Source organism: Hydra vulgaris, chromosome 09 (assembly GCF_038396675.1).
Source record: "Hydra vulgaris chromosome 09, alternate assembly HydraT2T_AEP".
Taxonomy (NCBI): domain Eukaryota; kingdom Metazoa; phylum Cnidaria; class Hydrozoa; order Anthoathecata; family Hydridae; genus Hydra; species Hydra vulgaris.
This window is the reverse complement of record NC_088928.1, coordinates 31,552,501-31,576,766: the sequence shown is the minus strand read 5'-3', so window position 1 is coordinate 31,576,766 and position 24,266 is coordinate 31,552,501. Positions and strand designations below refer to the sequence as shown.

Here is a 24,266-nt window from a genome sequence, read left to right as displayed (position 1 = left end):
TTTATGGATGACCCCGAACGGAAAAAGTCAGCATTGGTATTTTTTTTTTTAGTTAATAAGGTGCTCCCAGAAGTCCTTACTGTCTACACAGAGCACCGCGGAAGAACATTTAACAAGGAAGTTCACGCCTCCTTCATTACCAATGTTGTTTATTGAGCTGTTTATTGGCCGGCGTCGAACCTCGGACCTCTGGGTTCTGAGCCAGAACTCTAAACACCGCGCCACGGCTGCTAAATTATTTATTTTTCATATCTTATCATACTGGTTAGCGTTTGTAATATCTGTGTGGATTGTATTGTAATTTACTTATATTCTATTTTTTTTTTTATTAGTTTTAAATAGTAATATTAATTTGCATCAGTAATTAATTAATAATTAATTTTTAAACAGTAATATTAAGTAACGGCGATAATGTAACGGGGCTCAGCGATAAGACGGTATTTGTCTTTTTCTTGCTTCGGTGTAGGAGGTACGAAGTACTAAACCCATACGGATCACTGTACAGTAACTCCTACCTGACGGTACCGATCACTCGACAAGTGATTTCTACCTAGGTGCCGAACACTGTACTTGGGTACCGAACACTTAACATATAAAAAAAAGTAATAAACGTGGGAAAAGATACGAAAAACATATGATCACTAGCCGTATAGTTTAAATAAAATTTTAAAATCAAACATTTAAAATTTTGAAAATTGTGTAGTAACTTTTTTAGATCAAATTAAGATTATTAAATACTAGATTTTATAGCTGTTTTAAAGTGATAATCATTCTATAACGTTCTATTAAATAATTTAAAATGCCCCCATTTTAAATTATTTCTTTCAATATTGTTTACATTTTATTCTACATTTATCATAATTATTCTTTATACTATATATGTTATGGACATGGATATGTTATGGACATGCTATGAACACTTCTTTTACTATTATATATATTTTAGTATAAAACGGAAGAAAAAAATTCAGAGATTGATGACTCAAAATTATCTGAAAAAATAATTAAAGAACCAAAATTTTGTGACATTGAGAATTATTTATAATCAGGAGTTTTTCCTGAACATTTACAAGGAAGAGAAAACATAGGTAATAAAACAAACTTTAAAAAACAAAGCGACAGGTTTGTAATTGTTAATGGACTGTTACATTACAAATATAGAAAAATCATGAAAGTTACTTCTGGTCCAGAGACTTTATCTGTCGTCAAAGATCAAATATCTCGTGATCAGTACAAAAAAGCAGCACATGATGGGTTAGGCACATCAACTTAATCGAAGGCTACAGGTGGACATGTAGGGAGGGATAAAACAATATGGAAATTGATTGATTCAGGATATTGGTGACCTAATATGAATAAAGATATTAGAAGTTATGTTGCCACTTGTATGTCTTGCCAAAAATCAAATTCAAAAATGAAAAAAGTCTCTCCAGAGTTGCATACAATACCAGTTCCAACAAAAGTATGGCATCAAGTTGGTGTTGATCTCTGTAGTCTTCCTAAAAATCCAGAAGGTTACATTGGCATTTGTGTAGTTGTTGATTACTTCTCAAAATGGATCGAAGCAAAGTCTATTTATAATAAAAGTGCTGAAGAGGTATCTAGATTTCTTTATGAACTCATTTGTCGTTATGGTTGTGCATCGAATAAAATTAATGATTAAGGTCAAGAATTTTGTAATAAAGTTTCTGAAATTTTGTTAAATCTTACTGGAACCTGTCAACTTATTACTTCTGCTTACCATCCTCAAGCAAGTGGTCTGGTTGAAAGAGCTAATAGAACTATACAGGGTTTTATGCTTAAAATCCTGAACGGAGAGCAAGAAAAATGGCCTCGTTCATTAGATGGCATACTGTTTGCATTTCGAACAATTCGCCATAAGTCAACAGGTGTCCCTCCCGTTCAAGTTATGTATACAAGGGAGCTAGTCTTACCCATACATTGCATAAAAAATGATAGAATCTTTTCATGATGCACCTTTTGATTTAGAAAGAGAAGAAGGTATTTATTTTAATAATGAATGAAATTAGTTTATTAAATTTTACTTAACTCATTTAGCTTTTATTTTAAGGTATTTTGGAACAGGTTGACTTGCACGAAAACTTAAAACGAGTTAAAAACATTCAATGTATAATTTATGATGAAGTAGCAAACAATATAAAGAAATCTCAATTGCGACAAAAGAAGGACTATGAAAAACGTCATAAAAACCAAATCCAATTCAATTAGGCAATGAAGTTTTTGATTATAATCTTAGAAGAGCTGATAGAAAAGGTGGTAAAGGAAAATCTGTTTGGAATAGCCCATACGAATTTATAGAAATATTTATTGATAAAGGACTTTATAAGTTAAAACAAAAGAATGGTGAAACACTTCATACCAAGCATCATGGTTCAAACATGAAACTTTTCAAGAAAAGATCTGAAATTGAAATGATTCAAAAAACATGCGATGAGGTGTCTGATATATCTGAACCTTTAAAAACTGTCCAAGTTCTTGGTATCAAAACAAACTCTTTTATACCCACTAATAGTAAATGAAGAACTAGGAAATGCTATTTGTTGAAGATTCCTTCAACAAATAAAATATCTTTTAAGAAAGGCTTTGCGGTACGGAAAGAAAAGTTGCAATTGGGTAAACCGATCAAAGTTAATAAGATTGGATTAAGATAAGATTAAGATAAGATAAGATTGTTGATAGAGTGATGAAAATTGTATATTTCGAGTCTTAAGTCAGGAAGTTTGTCTAAGTCAAGAGTTTTACAAAATAATGCGTCAACTAGCAATTGATACTCTTTTGAAAGGGGAATATAGAAATGCTTTTATTACTTATAAATCAAAATCAGTTTTAAATAACATCAGTGATTCAAAAATGGATAATGACGAAATATTGGGCACTGATGTCGAAGTATATGCATTAGCATCTGCCTTGGATACACCGATTGCTGTTTACTATAAATCTCCTAAAGCTTTTGTTTTTTCGTGGTATTTTTACAAACCACTTCTTCAAGATGCAAATGGTTTTAAACTGATGGAAATAAAAGAAAACGACCAAATAGTTTATCTTCAAAATACTGGTGTTCATTATGATAGAGTTGTAGCTGTTGGTTGATTTTTGTTCACATTAAGTTGTGTTTTTGTTGACTATTTCTATTGTATATATTTCTATTTTTTATTGACTTTGTTTTAAGATTATTTTGATTATTCTTGTAAATCCAGAATAGTATGCAATTTATCCTTCTAAAACTAATCATGGGCTGGTTTTTAACTCTCTTGGTTTATTATCTCCTTTTTTAAGTTTTTAAAATGTTTTAGCAAGCAAAAAATTGAAATTAGCGAGGTTAATTTAAAATACTATGGAAATTATCTTTTTTCTGTAAAAGTTTTCTGTGCAAACTTCTTAATTTTTTATTTATTTTTAATAGTTTAGATTTATTTTTTTAACAATAAAATTATTTGATATAGAAACACATTAGCAATATCTTGACATGCAATTGATTAACTTCATTTCCCTCATTTTATTTGACCTCATTTCACTCATTTTGGTTGACCTCATTTCCCTCATTTTGGTTGACCTCATTTCCCTCATTTTGTTTGACCTCTTTTCCCTCATTTTTTTTTAAAACACACCTGTTTTAATTTAAAATGGCAACACAGATTACCAATTAGTTAATTACAAAAACTGAAGTTTTAGAAGACAACCAACCTCAACTCAGATTGGTAATCTTCTAAAATCCTGCCATTACCATTGACAGGTAGTGGGGTTAAGGAACTACGAAATTTTAGGGGCCATTAGCGTGTCCAGGAACCTAGAAATTTTGCTAAATGAAAAAATAAAATGCAGATAAATTTTGTGCGTCATTTAAAGTAATGTTTTATACAACGAATTTTATGCTCATGGGTTCTCATAAAAGTATATTCATGAAAATAGTCACACTGCGAGCAATTATTAAAGCAAAAAAGATTCAAGAAACGAGGGGCTAACAAAACTTACAACTCCAGGGGTCAAGAAGAGTGAAAAGCGGTCTTTTCAAAAATATATTTTATTTGTAAAGGTTTATACCAACATTGCGGTTATAAAAAGCAATAAGACATTCGAATTGATTTAGCTACTCAGGTCAGGTCACCCTCTTCTACTGGAAACATGTAACCTGATACAACTTGCTTTATGAGGCAAGTGAGACTCTTTAACCGTAATGAAGTCAACTTAAGAAAAGGAATACTCTGAAATAAACCCCCAAATTACATGCCAGCAAGGGTAGTAGGACAACGTAAACCCTGAAGGTAATCTTCTTAGTCAAATCTATTAAGGACATCCTTTTATAAAAACTCTATTAGAGTATAATTATCATATAATCTTATAAAACAATAAGTATTTTCTTTTTTTTTTTTGCCGTTAGTACATGATACCTGAGTTAAGTGTTTGATACCTGGCCGGTAGGAATTACTGTATAGTGATTTGTACCTAGGCAGCGAGCACTGTACAGTGTTTGTTACCTTCCGGTAAGACTTACTATAGTTGGGCGGATCAACCGCTCAACTTGAGTAGCTAACATTTCTGCCACTACTACTGATAATAATAAAACTGACATTTTTAATAACGACCTTTAAAAAGGCATTATAAAATCCAATACATCACACAGTTTCCCTATTTTTATAACCCTGAACACAATATCTACATATAACAGAAATATAAATATTTAGAAAAATCATATTTAACCAAAAAAGTTTTGAACTGTTAAAAGAACAATGCGTCATAGCGACAAGTGACTTAAAGCGTAAATGGAAAATTATATAAGAAATAACTGGTAAAACTTAAGACATGTTCAAGCTTTCTGCCAATAGTGAAAAAAACCAATTATGAAAACATAAATAATCCGAGCAAAATTGCAAACAAATTTAAAAGTACTTTATGAAAATTGGATCCACACTTTCTGATAAAGTTTTGAATACTGAAATTTCATTTAATGACTTTTTAAAGCCCTTAAACAATTTATATTAAAAGGATGAGTTATCATCTGATTTATCTCTAGCTGAATTTGAGATAGCATTTAAATCTCTTTAGAAAAAAAAAATCAACTGGGGCTGACTGAATAAATAGTAATATAACAATAAATTGTTATAAAAGCTGAAATTCTTTTTAAAGTTTCCAAAGCATCAAGGAGTTTTTCCAGACCAATTGAAAATTGCTAAACTTATTCCAATTTACAAAAAAGGAGACAAAACAAATGTTAGAAACTAACGACTTATTTCTATCCTTCCGAGATTTTTAAAATACTTTAGAATAAATAATTTATAATAAAACATATAAATATCTTGATTACAACAAACTGTTGAGTAATAATCAGTTTTAAAAAGAATAGTTCAACTGAACACGCAGTTATTTAACTTTTTCAAAGTGACGGACTCCTAAACTTATTTGTAACAAATTTTTATTTATTCCAGCTAAACATATTGCATAACAGATTTGTGATCAATCTCTGAATGACGAACTGTTTTTATCAGAAGCATCAGAATCTAAATCAGATTGAACGGGAAACTCTTTTTCCGAGTTGCACTAACCTGAAAATAACTGTTGCTTAACATTTACACCAACACTGGTACAACATAAAGTTGTTTTTTAAAAACAAAATTTTCCGGTATTGTAGTGGCTTTGATTGTTGCTTTACTGCAATTGTAGCTAAAGAGGTCGCTTAGCCGCCATCCATTTTGGTCTGTTTATCTGATAATGCATATTGTTCCGTTTCTTTTTAACTTTTTTAAAGTATGATAGTATAATATGTTTAATTTAAAACAGAACTAAATTATTTTAACATAACAATGTAATAAACAAAACAAGTGTAACTTCTTCATGTAAAGCATTCGTATACCTATATATAAACACAACTAATACCCTTATTTATTAGAGTCGACTAGACGAATCTGACAAGTACGAATAATAACTTATAGATATTTGTCAGAGTTAACTAGTCAACAAGTAAGAGCAATAGTCATGTTTATAATATAGTATATAATATATGTATAAATTAGGTATAATGTGTATATAAATTATATACTAATTTAATATGTATATAATTTAAATACATATTATAGGCCTGTTGAATAAAAAAAAAGCAATTGCTTTTACTCAATAATTGGTCAGTTTTACGTTAATAAAAACTTCAGCAGTTTTGTTAAAATTTTTATTTGCGTAAAGTTGAGCAATTTACTCAGTAATTTCTCAGCTTTACGTGAATAAAAACTAAAGTAAAATTACTGAAACTTGTATTCACGTAAAGCTGACCAGTTACTGAGTAAAAGCAATTGCTATTTTTTATTCACTCGGGCTTATACTTCAAATACTAATAGATTATAATACATTAATAATACTATAAAATTATATGTTTTATCTAGAAAGTTGAAACATTATTTAAATTATTTAACTTAAAATAAGCAATACTATATATAATTGAACTTTGATACTGCTCAAGTTTTTTTTCTTTAGTTAGATATTAAGACCTAATTTAAGAACATATACTAGTCAGCAAAAACAACAACAACAATATATTAACAAGTAAATATCGTACACTGGTTTTTAAATAATATAATATCAACTAATTAGTTGATACTTTGATTTTTAGTTATATGATATTTTGATCTTTTTAGTTGATCTTTTAGCTAAAAGCTCACTTTCATACGGGATCGTCCGTAATTTACGCAACTCAAACTTTCACAATAAACAAAACAAAAAGATCAAAAATTTTCCTTTTTCGAGTCTAAATTTAAATAAAAATATCAAAATAGCCCATTAAGTTTAATGAAAATCGCCGCATAAAAGAGCCTAATATCTCCTACTTCTGTTTCTAAAATATATTTTGCATTGCGTAATTTATGGACGATCCTTATAACCTGGTTAAAATGAGAAGAGCGACCGTCTAAACAATACAAACTCAAAAAAGAACATTGACAAGAAAATAACCTCATACATTAAAATAACCTCATAAATTTAATATAATATCTTAAATAGGAATTTTCAATTTATTGCAAAGAACTTTACTGTAACTTTATAGTAACTATACCTTTCGTCATGCGACTATGGCAAGCTTTTCGCTGTCAAATTTAAACAAGGAGCTTATCGGCACTGAAGTTTACGCTCATATATATCGACAAATCGAGTTCACAATCATAGTTACCAATACTTATATGAAACAAAGTTATTTTCCCAGATAGTTATAATTATTATGGTGCTGTTTAGGTCCTTGTTTAAATTTCATACCAAAAAATTTGCCTTAGTTGAATGTAAAAATAGGCCTATTGGATGTCTTATGGTTGAAATCTAATTATTAAATCATGAGCTCAATTAGGCACTCAAGTAAGCCTAATATTGTGTTATTCAGTTGTAAAACATGGTGAACTTGTAGTTAAGTACAAAATTTTTTTTACTTAAGTACTTATTTCACAAATGTTAAATTAGTAAGAGTTACGTAAGTTCAAAAAGGCATTACGTTACACAAAAACTAGCAAATGTAGGTTTAAACAGAAAGCCTGTCAAAATAACGTTGCAGAGAACGTTATGTAAACGTTCGCTGTTTGTTATATGAACGTTTTTTTTGTTGTTGTTTTTTTTTAGGTGCCCCAAGAAGTCCTTACGGTCTTATCACAGAGCACCGCGGAAAAGCATCTAATAAGAAGTTTACGCCTCCTTCCCAACCAATGTCACAAAACTTGCCCAGAGGTAGGGTTTGAACCATGGATATTACGTTTCTGAGGCAAGTGCGTTACCACTGCGCCACGGCTGCTCTGAACGTTCGTATTGAACGTGTTAGAACTGTAAATCGGAGTTCACAAAAGTTGGTTGATGTTACGTTGGCAGCGAACGTTAAGCGAACCTTAATAAACGTTGTAGCAACGTTTCTTGAGCGTTAATTTTTAATTGTGTATACACAATTAATTTGTATTTAATTTGAACAACAGGATTTAATCCTTCAAAAGTAAGTATATTGAGCTATTAAAACAAAAGTTTACAGAACTTTAATAATTTGAAAAAAGATATCGTTGATATTATGACTGATCAACGGTTATACTTTGCCCATGGGGTGCAACAGGCCGTTTATGAAGTACTCTAGCAAAAGTTCGATATAAAAAAAGAAAAAGAAAAGTTTGACAAACTCAAACAATTCGAAAAAAACAAACACAACTTTTAGAGAATAACTTTTAAATGGGTCTGGATTTTCCCGGCATTTGATTGATCTCAATGCTAGTCATAATAGGCTTTAAGAAAACAAATGTGATGCTACTGATGTTGTAGTCCTGTGATTAACAAAGTATAAAAATAAATAGAAATACTTAGACAATCACCAACAAAAAAATGATATTTTACAGAAGTACGCTGTGGTTAAATTCGGAAAGCAAATAAGTTTAATGAAAGACTAGACGAAACAATCTTTTATCAATACTTCAATGCGTCTATTGATTAAAAAATTGTACAGAAAAGACATTAAATGAAATCCACCTAAAGGTGAATTTTTAATCTATGTAAAGGTGAAACTTTGGCTTCGTTTAATGGTAAGATTAAAACTGTGGCTGCTATCATTAGTACCCAGTAAAAGCAAATGTCGAAACCTTTTGATGTTGGGAATTTGTTCATAAACGATGTTTTTATAACTTTTATGGCAAAAAATAAATAAATTTAAAGATGATTACAACTTTAAAAATTAAATTTTGTATTCATTTTTTGTTTTTCAAATGCAATGAAGAAGTACAAAATAAGTGGATTTCTTTAGAATCTGAAAAATGGTTCCGTCTTTAATAAAATGATACAAGTTAATAGTTGAGTTACTTTAGACTAAATGCTTAAATGAAGCTACATCATTAACAGTTTATAAGTCTGAATCTGATGTTGAATTTTCATGGAAGCATCTCTCAAAATTGTTTCTGATTCTTACGACTTTTAATCTGAACAAACTTCTTTTTCTTTTGGGAAACATTTAAATATTTTAGATAAACCTTATAAAGCTTTAATGAAAGCACGTTGGCCGACGATGCCAATTTGACATGAGATACTGTCGATTAAAAATGAAATTGAAATGCCGTTTTTTTTAATTTTTACATTAACTTACAAAAGTAAAAAATCATTTTAAAAATGATAAAAAGGTTTTTACACTGTACAAAAACTATACAAAAATCAAATTGAGGCTGTTTAAAGCTATCTTTTTAGTTAATCTTTTAAACTTATTTTCAAAGAGACATTTTTAACTGGTAAACTGTTATCTAAAGAGGATTTTGCAAGTTTTTACTTTAGGTATATCACTGTGGACAAGTTTAACGTTACAAAAAAATTGGGTTGCAAAATATGCAAATTGGCATCACCACAAATCAACTTACAAATCCTCTCTTCCACTTTTTTAAATGCCCGGCTAATAGGAATAAAAATAAAACTGGGATTGTTTTTGTTTTCAAGATTAGCCCTGCTCATAATAAGTCGGGGAGGACTAGTGCAAAACCTTGGAAGCAATCAATCGTTTGAACCTGAAATTCTCCATACTCTTAAAGCAATCTAAATAAATCATTACAGACTTTTTTTTTAAATTCTCAACATTAAACTTTTCATTGCTAGATAACCGGATAATGGTATTAGTTTTCACAACAAACTTCAAAGCTATAAATTTCTTAAGGCCTTCCTACTCAAGAGCATTATCGATAAATTGATCTTGTTTTCTTGCTGTTTGTAAATGAAAGTATTTAAATATTTGCAAATATGATTGCAATCCTTTTGTAATCATATTTGCAATAATTGAATAAAACTAATAATATCGCATGTAATATTTAAATAAAATACCCGCAAAAAAATATTGAAATAACGAAATGTGTTTCAGAAAATATAAATAATATAATGCTTATAAACAATTGATGCATAACGAGAAAGAGAAAATCCCGAAAAAATAACAGCGGTTTCGTCTGTTTAAAAAATAACACAGTATAAATAGGGTATACTAGTATAGAGAAACGTCTTGATTAGTATGGTACATACTAAGTGTTGGAATTATTTTATTCTAACTAAAATAAAAACCCTATTTTAAATAAATACCTGTCCAATATCTAATACTACTTTGAAAAAAGTTATTTGAACAGTTCAATATTGTTTGTTTCATCTTAAACCGAAGGATTTACATTAGCACATGCATCAGTTTTTAAAGATAAAATTGTACTTTCATTTCCGTGACTTATAGTGTTAGGTGAAAATATAAAAGATCTACTGTCAGCTGCTTTTTTAAATGTCGTTTTAGATCGATAGTGACCACCTGTTTGCTTTTTATTTTCCGAATCCACTTTTTTGATAGCATCTCGAGCAAGTGCCATGCTTGATACAGAATTGCGCACTGAACGAGATTTTCTATGAATTTTTACTTTAGCGTTTGTTGAAATGGGTGGTAAAATAGAACTTTCTGACTTGACTTTCTCATAAGATGGGGGATCTTGATTAAAATTATCCGAAGAATATCTTTTTGATTCATTTAAGCTGCGCGTTGAAAACCACTCCTCTTCACTTTCGGACACACTTGCATAACTAGGTAGAGGAATATGGTCGATGTCATTTATGTCATCCATTGAGTAATGAGGAGGATTACTTGTAGGTATTTCAAGATGTTGGATAGTAAAACTATTTTCTCGTTTAACTGCAGGAAACATCTTCGGAGATTCAATTACTAATTTAAATGTTTTCATATAAACTGATATATATATATATATATATATATATATATATATATATATATATATATATATATATATATATATATAAATATACCAATTCTGTAGTAATATTGAGCAAACAAAAAAATTACCTTTAGTATAGGATGGAGGGGCTGCAGCTTGAATTGCATCTGGTAATGTAATTTGAGTAGCATCATTGTAAACAAGGTTAGCAACTTCTAACGCGTCTCCAGGCTGTTTGTACCAACGTTTATAAAAGATGGAGCAAATTAATAAACCAATAAAAATACCAAGACTAATAGCACCAAGAATAGCAGCAATTGTTTGAAGACCTCCTGAAGCCTCTATAAAAATCTTTAGTTTAAAGAAACTGACTTTAGTCATGGTTTGTATTCTTATATATATATATATACTTATAAAGAAAAAATATATAAGAATATGATGGTTGAATAAAGCAATTTTGCTTTATTCAACCATCATATTTTATATATATATATATATATATATATATATATATATATATATATATATATATATATATATATATATATAAGGTGTCCGAATAATTCAAACAAAAAATTAGGCTGAGAAGCTAATCCCATTCTGTAGGGCCCGTAGGTCTAAAGAATTCCTAAGATTTTAGGTTTCTGGGATGATTAGAAGTGATAGATATAAATTTTAACTTTTGACAAATATATTTATTTTGTAGTATATTTAGGTGTATTCAACATAACAACTTCTTATAGAAAAAGAACGATGCTAGACACTCACTCCTCTAAATCTCTGAAGTATGAAGGTCTTACTCCCTTTTACCCCCCCCCCCCTACCCACACACACACTGTACTCTTAACCCTATGGTATATACATAGTAAACAGTAAAAAAATTATGAAGATTCTTTTTAATATAATATTTTCCTTTAATTATTTTCTATTTTTATTTGTTTATCACCTGTACCAAAGTATTAGGTAAAAATACTTAATTTAAATTATAATAACTAAAATTTTATTTTACTTGGTAAATGGTAAGAACAAACAGAAGGATTATGATAAACAGATGAATGTCACATTCCTACAAATGGTGACATTATGGTACAATCAGTTGATTGTACCATAATGTCAACAAAAAATAAAAAACTTCTTTGGACAACATAAGGTGCAAACTAAAACAGCAATGATCTAGTTTGCTCTGATATGCCTTCAAGTAAATAACGTTCTAACTTTGCTTCCAAGCTTCAAAAAGTTTGAGAAAAAGCAGGATTTGGTTCAAAATTTGTAATATATGTACATTCAATTAAACAGAAACTTTTAAAACTTCACAATCAATACAAACATATGATGAAAATGCCTTCTCTTAACTGTGATAGCTGTCCTGAGAAACTGTCAAATTTCGAAAAAAAATTCGTTGATCCTACAAGCTCATTGATACCTTGACTAAAAGTTTTGAAAAGGATAACGTTGCTGATAGAATGAAAAGCAGTGCTGCTAAAGATAAAGATATTAAATTCTAAAATAATCAAAAATCTGAAAGAATTAAATTTATTGCATTGACAGCAGATAAACATTATGTCAGAGGTCAGCAGATAGAGAGAAGAGGTCAGCAGATAGAGAGAAGAGGTCAGCAGATAGAGAGAAGAGATCAGCAGATAGAGAGAAGAGGTCAGCAGATAGAGAGAAGAGGTCAGCAGATGGAGAGAAGGAGTCAGCAGATAAAGAGAAGAGGTCAGCAGATAGTGAGAAAAGGTTAGCAGATAGAGAGAAGAGGTCAGCAGATATAGAGAAGAGGTCAGCATATAAAGAAAGGAGGTCAGTAGATAGAGAGAAGAGGTCAGCAAATACATCAAATAGATAGAGAGAAACAACTTAAAGAAGCCAAAGATTTAAAGGATTGAAAGATCTTAGTAAAATTCAAGAGTTCAAGCAATATTAGGCAGATGTACTGCACTTTATAAACCAATGAGTCAAACACATTTTTATGAACTTTTTATTTCATTTTATCTTTTTGCTACAAAACTGCACTGAGTGCAAAATCTTAAATAAAGAATTGTTTTAATTCTTTAACAAGAAATTGGACAAAAAATCAGGATAATTAACAAAGCAACACAACATTACATAATATATAATCTTGTTTGCTATAACATTTTTACAAAATGAAATAGCATAAAAATAAGAAACTCAAAAAAAGAAATTCTACCAAACATATAGGTTATCACAAACTTGAAGAACTTTATTATAATTATATGAATTATTAATGGTTTCAAAGAATCTTATTAGCAGTCTTCTTTGTTTTTTTCTTTTCTTTTATGGGTCTTTTTGTTTTTAAAATCAAATGCTCAGTTTTTAGAGCCATAATTTTTGGCAATTTTAGAAAAAAGAAAGGTTTTTGATAGAAAATCTGCAGTATTTTGAAATTACTTGATTTTGTAAACATTTTTTAATACTGTTATCAGACAAATTAAACTTTATGTTTATAAAGTTTTATTATAACATCTTCAGAAAAAGTAGATATTAAACAAACCAATTCTCAGGTGAGGAAATGTTATCAAAACCTGTGAAAGAATTGCTATTAGTGTATCACCACATGACGATGATACAAAGGAAGAGTACCTGTTAGGTGTAGTTTAAAGCTCATCTTCAAAGACAATAGTCTAATATCTGTGAGGAGATTAATAAGGGAGAAAAAACCACCAAATTTAATTAGACAACTCAAAAATTCAAGGTTGGTTCTATTCTCTATGATATTCCGAAAGAGTCTTTGAATTTTAGCTTCAGAGCCTACAAAATCAAGATATTTCCAAGAAATGACTACAGAACAGTTTGTTTTAATAACTGGATGCTTTCTACTATTCCAGACTTTAGATTCTATTAACCAGGGGCATGCCACAAGACAAGATTTCTTGCAAACACAAGATATATTTTAACCCTTTACATGAACCAGGAAATTTATAATATTATTACTAAACAACAATAAAATTAAAGTAAAGGTGAGTAAAGAAAAGAGAAATAAACGTTCATCTTATGTGCTCTTATGTGTTTTGGTTCCTAAAAAACTCTGTTGTTGTAAATGCTCCATCAAATGATCTATTTGCTATTAAAACTTCCTATGCTATAAGGAAAATTAATGGCAAAGTGGGGCAAGCTTTACTTTAGAGCTTTGAAAGGCAAACCTGATATTTAGCTCAACACTTAGTAGTGCTAACTTCTATAGCTTTTTTTATTTTATTTTATTTTGATTCACTCCCAACAAGGCTGCAAGCAACTACTATTAAGTTGGGAGTTACTAGAAAAAAGAATAGTGTTATAGAGCAAGGAAACGGTTGACAGAAGACTTAAAAAGTTGAAGGTTGTATGAGCCAGGAAAACATGAAGATGGGAGAGAGTTCCGAAGGGCAGAAGTGCGCGGATAAAAGCTAGACAAATAAAAGTTTTTAGAGGGTGCAGGGACAGATACAGTAAAAGAATGAGACTTTGATGAATGACGAGTCAAGCGAGAATGAGTTTTAGTTGATGGAACTAGAGAATTGAGAAGCTTCTTTGAGCAGCAACCATGATAGTATTTGTAGAAAAAAGAAGAGATGCAACTTTATGACGAGGGGAAAGAGGCTCAAGCTTAGCAGATAGACCGTGTCCAACTACATTTACAATGCATTTTTGGACCTTGTCTGAAAGGGAAAGAGCATCCTTAGAAGAACCAGCTCAAATATGACAACAGTATTTCATACAGGGACGAATAAAAGATTTGTTGAGGTAGAGAATGGAATCAGGAGAGAGAAAATGGTGAGCACAATAAAGAGAAGCAACCTTAGCAGATACTAATTTAGCAATCAATTGCATATATGGTTTCCATGAAAGGTCAGTAGTAAATGATAATCCAAGAAGACGTAAAGAAGAGGACTCAGTGAGAGTGCTAGAGTGACTCAGCTAGATGATCTATCTGCAGAACAGAAGAAATTTTGAACCAAATAATGAAGTATATTTTCCAGAGGAGTTCGATTGTTCAAAACCAAAAGTTATTTCTGAAAGCACAAAACTAGCTGAACTAGTTAATGAGAATAGTTATTTAATTTTCAAAAATTTAGATGTTTGTAAGAAAGACACCAAAAGTTTGGTTAGTGGGGAAGATCATTCTACAAACATTTTCTTCATAAATTTCATCAAAATACTTAAAAGCTTTACAGTGGTCAACAATGGAGCATAGTGAAACATAAAATTAATCCAAGAATTTATTAATTCCACAAGAGATGAAGATCACCTTTAAAATGTGCTTTCTGTGTGACGGAAGAACCAAAAAATTCTTCAAAATCAATAACCAAAGAAGAGTTGAATAAAGAGTTAAATAAATTGAATAATTTTTTTATAAGGTTATTATAAATGTAAAAGCAAATTTCAAATTAAAAAAAATCTTTGCAATTTTTTTTAATTTTTTAACTGTTGGTTATGTGTATACTAATGGGTTAAGAGTACAGTGTGTGTGGAAGGATCTCCATGCTTAACAGATTTGGAGGGGTAAGTGTCCATTCTATATATATATATGTGTGTGTGTATATATATATATATATATATATATATATATATATATATATATATATATATATATATATTAACAAAAATTTTTCGTTTAAAACTTTGTTTCATCAATAAAGACTCATCAGAAATTCATCAGTTAAATGAAAAATTTTTGTAAAGTGATTTTCTACTATATATATATATACAAGATTTCAAAACTGCAATCAGATTTTTGTATGTAAAGTTAGATAAAGTAGAAGAAAATAGAGTGAATTATATTATTATACAGCTTTTTGTTTATTTGTTAATGTTATGATTAAGTAAAAATATCGTCTTAATCTTTCATCCAGTATTTGTGTAATACCAGTTTAACTGGATTTTATGAATGGTTTTAGTTAGAACTTTATGTAAAGTTTTATACTAATATAGTATAAGAAACATAAGCTAAAACACGTATCTTATTATTGTCTTATAATGGTAATTGTATTATTTACAGTTTTTATGATAAAAACATATTTGGAAACACACAGATTTACCATTGTCATATAGACAAAGTACTACTTTAATCAAAATTTTTTTGGATTAGTCTTATGTATTTCGTAGATTAACATGATCCTTTTTTAATTTCAGACTGATATTATACATCTGGTAAAACGTATACTTGCTACCTGGTATCTCTGAGAATAGCTTACTACATTCTGTCAGTAGCTAACATCGAGTGAAGTGTAGTGCTGTTGTTGTTCATTTCAAACTATTGGTTGAATCAATATACCTCAAGAATCAGCATACCTCAAGAATGAAAGAATCACCCTGACAAAATTTGTTATGTATGTGACACTTTCACAACTGAACTACAACAACAAACTATTACACTCAGCATCAAGAAAACATACAATCTTTATTTTGGTTGCCATTTAGGTGATTAAGGTAAACCATGGGTGTTACATCAAATCTGCTCAGCTTGTTCAAACGGAATATTTGATTGGATGAGAAAAAAGAACAAACACAATATTGCTTATCTAGTAATGGATTCAGCACGTAGGCCAGTGAAACATTGTGAAGAATTGCCCTATTAATTCCTCCAGACGATGGTATAGATTCCATGGAAGATATAGCGGATAGTAATTGCCTGTGTGCCTACAGCAATTGTGAATAGGCACTAAGGTCTAAATATGTCCCAGGAACAAGCAGTGTCCAGTATGTCACTTTAGTTGATCCGCAAAAGATCTTCCTACCGCCTCTCCACATTAAATTTGGTTTAATGTGTAGAGGTGGTTTTGTTAAAGCAATGAGTAAACTTAATTCACAAGGGTTCCAATACCTTTTTACAAAATTTCCAAAAGTTAATGCAGCAAAACTAAATGTGGGAATTTTTATTGGTCACAAATCTGGGAACTTTTTATTAGATACTGAACTTGAAAGGGCCCTCAGTCTACTAGAATTGGAAGCTTTTGGTTGCAAAAGTAAAGGTTGTTGGGGCAAATCAAAAAATGTTTTTTATTCATAAAACCATCTTCAATTTTAGACTTAATATCATTCAGCAATTCATGTCATGACTGTTTTTTGACAGATGATTTATTTGAACCAATGAACTTTCTTTCATTCTTAAATTTTTTTATTTTATTTTATAGAATTCATTTAGACGTATTGAAAAGCAGTTTTTAAAAATTGTTGTTTGTCCTCTCACTCAAGCCCATTGTAATATATATATTATTTTTCCTAAATAAATGGTTCACATAAAATGTGATTTATTAAACACTCCATTTTCATATAATTATGTATATTTTCATAATACACAAAAATGTAAATAATTTAAAAACTATATGCGCTAGAACAAAACTATAACTAAATATAGATTTAGCATTGAATATACACTTAGAAAAGCTTAATTTTGTTTTGATTAGTAAAAAAAGTTTAATTTTGTTAATCTGTGTTATCTAAATTAAAAGAAACCATCTTCAATTTCAGACTTAGTATCATTCTGCAATTTGTATGATGACTGTTTTTTGACAGATGATTCATTTGAACCAATGAACCTCCCATGTTATTTTACCATTGCTATGTTGTGCAAACACAACATTGCAATGGTAAAATAAACTTGGAAAACCCTAAAACGCTTTTTGTTATTTCAAACAACTACACAAGAAAAATTTGTGAGGCTATTGAAATACAACGTGTAGAATGTTCAAAATCTAAAGAAAATTTAATTAATGAAATGCTTTAAATTTCCTAAGATATCATTCTTAGATTCAAATCCTTTCTAATTTTTAGAAAAAGTTTCTTTCTTATAAGCTAGAAATAATAATACACTATTTAAATTCCATCTTCTAAATCTCTACTGTCATAGTCATATATGTTGTCCTCTTGATAGTCTACATTATTATTTGTGCCTACGTTACACTTGCACATTTCAGTACAAACAAGTTTATTTTTTAAACATTTGCACCTTTTATTGCTACATTTTAAAACTACTTTTACATCCTTTGATACAATGACAAATGCTCAACTCAAAGCTGGCAGGTTATCAGTCATAATGGGATCAATAGATCCATTGTTTAGTTCTTACAGATAATGGTAAATACAGTATGGGCATGTCAGAGCATTTAAGCACTAAACATACAAAGTTGCTATGGATTATGTGGTACTTAAGAACATTTATTGTTGATAGAAGTTGTGCAGCATCATACTGGAATTTGGAGAAAAGTAACCAACAAAGTTGTAAAAGAGTATTAACATCTTGCGCCCGTTTTCTTATCATTGTATACTCTAACAATAAAATGTTTAATGTTCCTTTTTTTTTTGTTATTCACCTCCTCAAAGACAATAAGGCCACTGCAGATGAGGAGGCTACTTAATAGTGGTTATAACCCTCTCTCAACTATAACTCCGAAACAAAAACCTTGACGAACAAGGCCGCTGCGTGGAGAAATAAATCGAGCGCGGTATTACCGGGGACGCGAGGATCCCTGGTAATACCGCGAGGTATTACCAGAGATCCTCACGTCCCTAACCAGAGGATCGAACTCCGAACCTCTGGCTTATGAAGCGAGTGCTTTACCACTACACTACTACCGCTTTTTGTAAATAGATCAGGCAAAGCCTGCGATAAACCAAGATTCGATAGTGCAGCTAGAGTTCCATCACCAGCTTTGATTAATTCTTTCTACCATGACTTTTTAGCGATTCCAGAAAAAATCAACCAATTTTATTACAGTCAGTAAACACAAGAAAGCCTGAATAAAAATCAAAAAAATAAATCAAAAAGCAATTATATTGCAGTCAGCAAACACAATAATAAATATATGATTCATGGAGACATTTATATTCAAAGAAAAAAACTTATTTTCAATGAAAAAACATTAAATAGAAATACCTAAAATAGCTTTTGCTAGAACCAATTGCTTCGTAACATTTTTGTATGGAGATGTCATGTTCTTTATCCCCACTACCAGTTCGGAAAATCGTAACACAAAGCAGGACTTAATAAAAGTGAACCAACAGTCAGTATAATGTGAATGCATAATAAACTTTTTGATTGTTTTTTTTGTGTGCAACTTTTATAACATGTAGAATTAAGAGAGTATCAGCCTCTTTGTGGTCATGATTTATTGTTTCTGGAGACAGATCTTCCACATTTACTTCTGTTCTGTTTGAATATGTTATAATGAACTACCTATACTATTTCGTGTATATTCAGCATTCAATAAGAGCTTGGTTACATTGTGTACATTTATTGTGTAATAAGTCACTAAAGCAAAAGTTTGATTGTGTAATGTCACTAAAACAAAACTGCTTTGTGACTTAACACAAATTATAGAATCATCAGTTATGTTGTATTTGGTCTTATTGTCAGACTTTTCTTTTGTTCCAGATTTTAATGACTATTAAATGTATCTGTCAAAAACCAATCTTACAAAGTTTCAGCTTTGCAAGACTTTCTTAGCAGGATAATAAATATTGCAGCAAAATCCTTGATAATAAAAAAATATAAATAATACTGTTGTGTAATATATACATACATACACTATTACACCTTCTCTAAATTATATATTAAGCAGTCATCAGTTCACTTATCAATTTGACATACATTGTTATAACAGTGAACAATATATATGATGTGATCAAATAAAAATACTACTGTAGACAATAAATAACATAAGTGGCACCTGTTGATACTACTGTTACCTTTGTGAACTTTATTGACCAAAGCTTCACCATCAATAATGATGATTGATGTATTCCAAGCAATTCTTCTTCTTATGTTGCAACCTCTAATCTCTTAGACAAGTCTTCTATTTTATATAGAATTTTTTTTTATCAGAGGTAAGCAATGGCTGACCATCTGACAACTGATAACTTGTTGCTACTGCTGCTTTTTTCCAAACTAAACTCTGGGTGTCTGGCACTTAAAGTAGGAACTAAAATAATGAGGTTAATTAAAAACTTTTCTTAGTTGAATTACTTTATTACTTATCTTGGTTTTTGTAACTTTCATTTTGAAATGTTTTTAGATTTTTCTACTTCATTGGCGGCTATATAGATGTCTTTTTTTAATCTTTCAGTAACAAAAGAACAATAGAGCATTTTTCCATGATGAACTAATTCATCTGTTTATCTGAAGTGATTCATCATCAAGTTGATGCTAAATGTATCAAATGCACCAATGACTGTTTACATTGGATGAAATTCTTTTGTTCCTAGATCCTGTCAGCTTGTAGTGTTGCTTGCAAAATTGTGGTCCAATTTTTTTTTTTTTTTGAGATATTGTCAGGATGTCATGTCTACTTTTCAATTTATTTTTGGGTTGTTGCTGATTTGACAAATCTAAGCAATGTAACCTAACACTGTTACTTGACAAAGCATCAAAGCAACAAAGCATACTTGATCATTTGCAACGGTGTCATCAGAATTAGGGATACTGTTCATTAGTGTTATAACTTTTTTTCAATCCCATGCTCCTGTACTGTAGTTGATTAACTTTTACCTAAAAAGCATGAAATGAACTAATATTTGCATATCTTTTAAAAAAAGTTCACCCAGCCATTGAAAAATCGATTTTGACATAAGTACTACTATGTATTCAAATGTATTTAGAATGTCATAGTCATGTAATACAATAAATTTCAATCCAACAATGACTCAGACCGTTGACCTTGCTCTTGCTTGTTGCATAGAAGGAATAGAAGGTGCAATTTGTCTTAATTTTTGCATGAGGAATACATTTCCTTCATTACTTTGATTGCACGCTCTGCGCATTGATTACTTCTGGGGATCTGTAGTATGGATGGCTCTCGCTTCCAGTGATTTTTCAAAGAACTTAAAGCCTTTTTTTATGGATTCAGTACTTCAGCCAAGTTATTAAAGTCGTTTTTGTTGTTTTCTGCTTGGTGTAGGAGTAGTCATCATCTGGGCAGACCATTGGTTTACAGTTGGTCTGTAAACCAATGGTCTGCCCAGCCATACAATATAAATCCACATACTCTCTGCAGAACTGTCATTGTTGAAGGAATTAAAATAAAGGCCATGATCACTAGTATAGCTCTGGAATTCCACCTCACATTGCTGTTGTTGGGTAATTTCTGAAACCTGATCAATGGAAAATGTCCCTTTTCATCAAAAAATCGGAACACTTGAGTGAGATGAAATAAAAATTTAATATCATCTCTCCAGCCTGATGCTTTGAGAATTATTTCTATTCCGTTATCAAACTGTGTTTTCAGTTGTTCGTACTCCTTCAACAGTTAAGATACAAATGGATATTTGATGTTTGGCGATTGCGTTTTAGTTCCAAGTTCTTCATCCCTCTCCAAACGGAGGATTCTATCTAAAAGATGGTGTTGACAGCTGATAAACTGAGGTATGTTGATGCGTTTCTCTGTGAACATTCGTTGCAATATTACAACAACACCATTTTTTTTTCCAGTGTTAACGCTTGTGGTATCTGCAACAATCATATGTATTGAATTCCATAGATGAAATTCATTAAGGACTTTAGAAATTCTTTGAGCAATAGTTTTTCCCCTGCCATCTACCAAGCCCAGGACATCCAATTTTATTTCTCTTCTTTTATTTTTAAGGACAACCACTTGATAATTGATTCTGTTGATGCGCTTGCCATAAAAGTGTAAGGACCAACTTTTCATATGCAACTTTTCAATCATTTCTTTTTTCAGCTTGATTGCCTCTTTGATTGTTGAATTGTAAATAGCTGATTGACATGGAGTTGGGATGTCAATGCTTATCATGGATGTCAATGCCTTCACGAGCCAATTGCTTGCATATGTTAACAGCTTTGTTTGTTGATACTCTTGTGTGGGTCCCCAAGTTGACTGTAATTTTGCTTTTATGATGTTTTCTGCTTGGTGTAGGAGTAGTCTCATCATCTTCTTCATTGTTTTCATATTCACTGTCGTCAGCCTCAGAGTCAGAATCACTAAAACAAGGATAGTAAGATGATGAGTTCGATGACCTATTAGAAAGTTTTTGTCTTTTAGAGGGATGGATCATTTCTTTATTGGCCGATTGGCTTGTAGTGTGGGATAACTGTTCCTTTGCTTTCCACTTGGAGATGGTACAATCGGTTATCCTCGGAAGATAACCATATTCCATCCATTTTAGTAATATCAAAAATTTCATCAAGGGGTTCGTAGCTTCCCCACTTGACACATTCATCATAATATTTCAGTATTTTATCAAACTTTGCTTGTATAATGATCAGATACATGAGGAAAATTCAGTTTATTCTTCCACAATTTGGTGACTTCTTTAGAAAATTTCCGCTATTTGCTCCTTTCTTCCTTTGATTTTTGGTCCAAGGAAATGTGTGTCCGGTAATTTGTTTTGGAGAGGCATTCTGCACTTTTCTTCCAGTGAATATTCTTCCAAAGGGACCATTTTTCTTCTTTTATGAGAGTCTTCAAATTTTACCAGAGATTATTGGTCCAGACATCCTTGTTCTTCTGAATGCTACTATTGCTAGGCTTGAATGTCGCCATGTGTTGCTTCTGTAATAACTATAAAATTAGATAAGCAGCTATATATACACAGTTTAAATTGTTCCAGAATGTTCTAAATTGTTCTAGAATATTCTAAACTGTTCTAGAATATTCTTAATTGTTCAAGAATGTTCTAAATTGTTCCAGAATGTTCTAAAGTCATCTAAAATATTTTGGAATTTTCCAAAATGTTCTAAAGTTCTAAATACTTCTAATCTATACAAGTTTTAAATGATTTTTAGCAAAGCCACATGTACTAGTAGTAGCAGTAACAAGATTAAATAAATGATGATTCATAATTTTAATAGCGAGGTGACTTTTTTTTTACAACCTAAAGGAGCTGAACATGTTTTCATTGTTTTCTAACAAAAGTTCATCGATTTATGACACAGGAAATTATTTTTTTTTAAAAAGTCAAAAAGTCTTAACCCTACTGTTCATTCTAAGAAAGAATTCTTAATCATTAAGCAAATTAGAAACTTTTTTACCTGTTTCAATAAACTCAACTTTTCTAAGCTTAATGCCTTTATATTGGCAAATTATACAAAAATCTTTGTTGTAGCTTTGAGATTTTGAATGGAGCAATTTTTCTTTACCATTTGACATTTGGCTTAAATCATTTGACTCATCTTTTGTCTTTTAGGGATCAATGAAAGAATCGTTAGCAATAAATTTACTGTGTTGTTTAAGCAAACCTTGCAAACTTTTACAATTGGTAACCTTTTTGTCATTAACACTTTTTTCAGCTAGTTACTCGTGGTATTTCCCTTATCCTTTGGTAAAAATCTATTGCTTCTAGGTCATAATAGAACACCTTTGTCTCAAGCAGACCATTAGTTTTTCTAAAGCGCCATGTGAACTTAATTTTATAATCTGAAAGAAAGTTCAGTGATTGCTTTGAGACATTTTTTAAAATTACTTAAAGAATATATCCACAATGCACTTTTTTTAAAGAACCTATGTCTTTTACAAACTATATGAGATGTAACAGATACATTAAAATTAACCGAAAAAATAATTTTTGAAAAAGGAAAATACTTTTTTTTACGACCTTCCTTGCAAACCATGCATGAAAAAATGCATGGTTTGCCAGGAAGAAAAAATAAAAATTAAGTTTTCTCATTTGTTTTTCATCCTCCATAATTTTTTAATATTGTTACATTCTTCAAGGTATAATTATAAAAAAATAAAACAACAAAAGCAAAACATTTGAGATAACAAAGTAATGAAACATTTGAGTTAAAATAGATATGTTTTAAAAATCCAGAAGTAAAAAAATAAAATTTTTTGTTTAAAATCTGTTTTAATATAAATTTTCTAATAATCCACAGAGACCTGGTTCAACGACTAGTCAGTCACCGGAATAGAAAGATTTTATTTATATAGCAGAGACAGAAATAATAGAAAAGGAGGTGGAGGTTTTGGGTTATATGTAGATAAAAATATTGATTTGTATGAAAAAAACCTATGTGAAATTACTTTAAAACAAAATTGGGCTACAGTTGTAATAGAAGAATCTAAATACCTAGTTGGTTGTATATACAGACCGAAAGAATATATAGATATTGAAGATTGAGGAAAGTCTTTACAATGGCATGTTCATTTATCAATGAAAAAGGTTTTGTTGATTTGATAATAATGGGAGACTTTAACTTTCCAAATATGCAATGGTCAACTGGTCTTATTTAAATTAGCAATGATTCAATAGAACATAAACTTCATAATATAATTAATAGAAGTGGGAATTTTTTACATTTTTTCTTGAAATCAATTTGCCCTATTATTACCAGTGGAGAAATGTTATAAAAAGTATTTTAAAAATAATTTTATCCGAAACAGATTCAAAAACTTTCTGGCAAACTCATTTTTTTGAAATGATAAAATTTTTTAAAAATCAAGTATTTAAAATTTTTTTTTTTATCAAGGTTATTAAATCAAGTTGTAACAGATTGAAAAGTCTTATTTTTAAAAGGAATGACCTTTATAAACTAAAATATTAATTAAAAAAAACAAAGTAACAAATTTACATAGGGCTGAAAATACCTTACGGACAGTGCTGTGGCTAGTGGGTCAGAGC

At 30.3% G+C, this 24,266-nt stretch overlaps 1 protein-coding gene across 5 annotated transcripts in view; it reads right to left on the bottom strand.

Moving 5' to 3' along the window:
- Positions 1-9,843: 9,843 nt before the first annotated feature.
- Positions 9,844-24,266, bottom strand: part of LOC101240159 (uncharacterized) — a 58,132-nt gene continuing 43,709 nt past the window's right edge. For 3 of the 5 annotated variants that reach the window (XM_065805358.1, XM_065805359.1, XM_065805360.1), the window contains 2 exons: positions 10,823-11,035; positions 9,844-10,684 (listed from right to left, as the gene is read on the bottom strand). In XM_065805358.1, the coding sequence (XP_065661430.1) occupies positions 10,131-10,684; positions 10,823-11,035 (767 nt within the window). In that variant the 3' untranslated portion in view covers positions 9,844-10,130. The remainder of the gene's footprint in view (positions 10,685-10,822; positions 11,036-24,266) is intronic. The other 2 variants (XM_065805362.1, XM_065805361.1) reach the window with 1 other exon arrangement.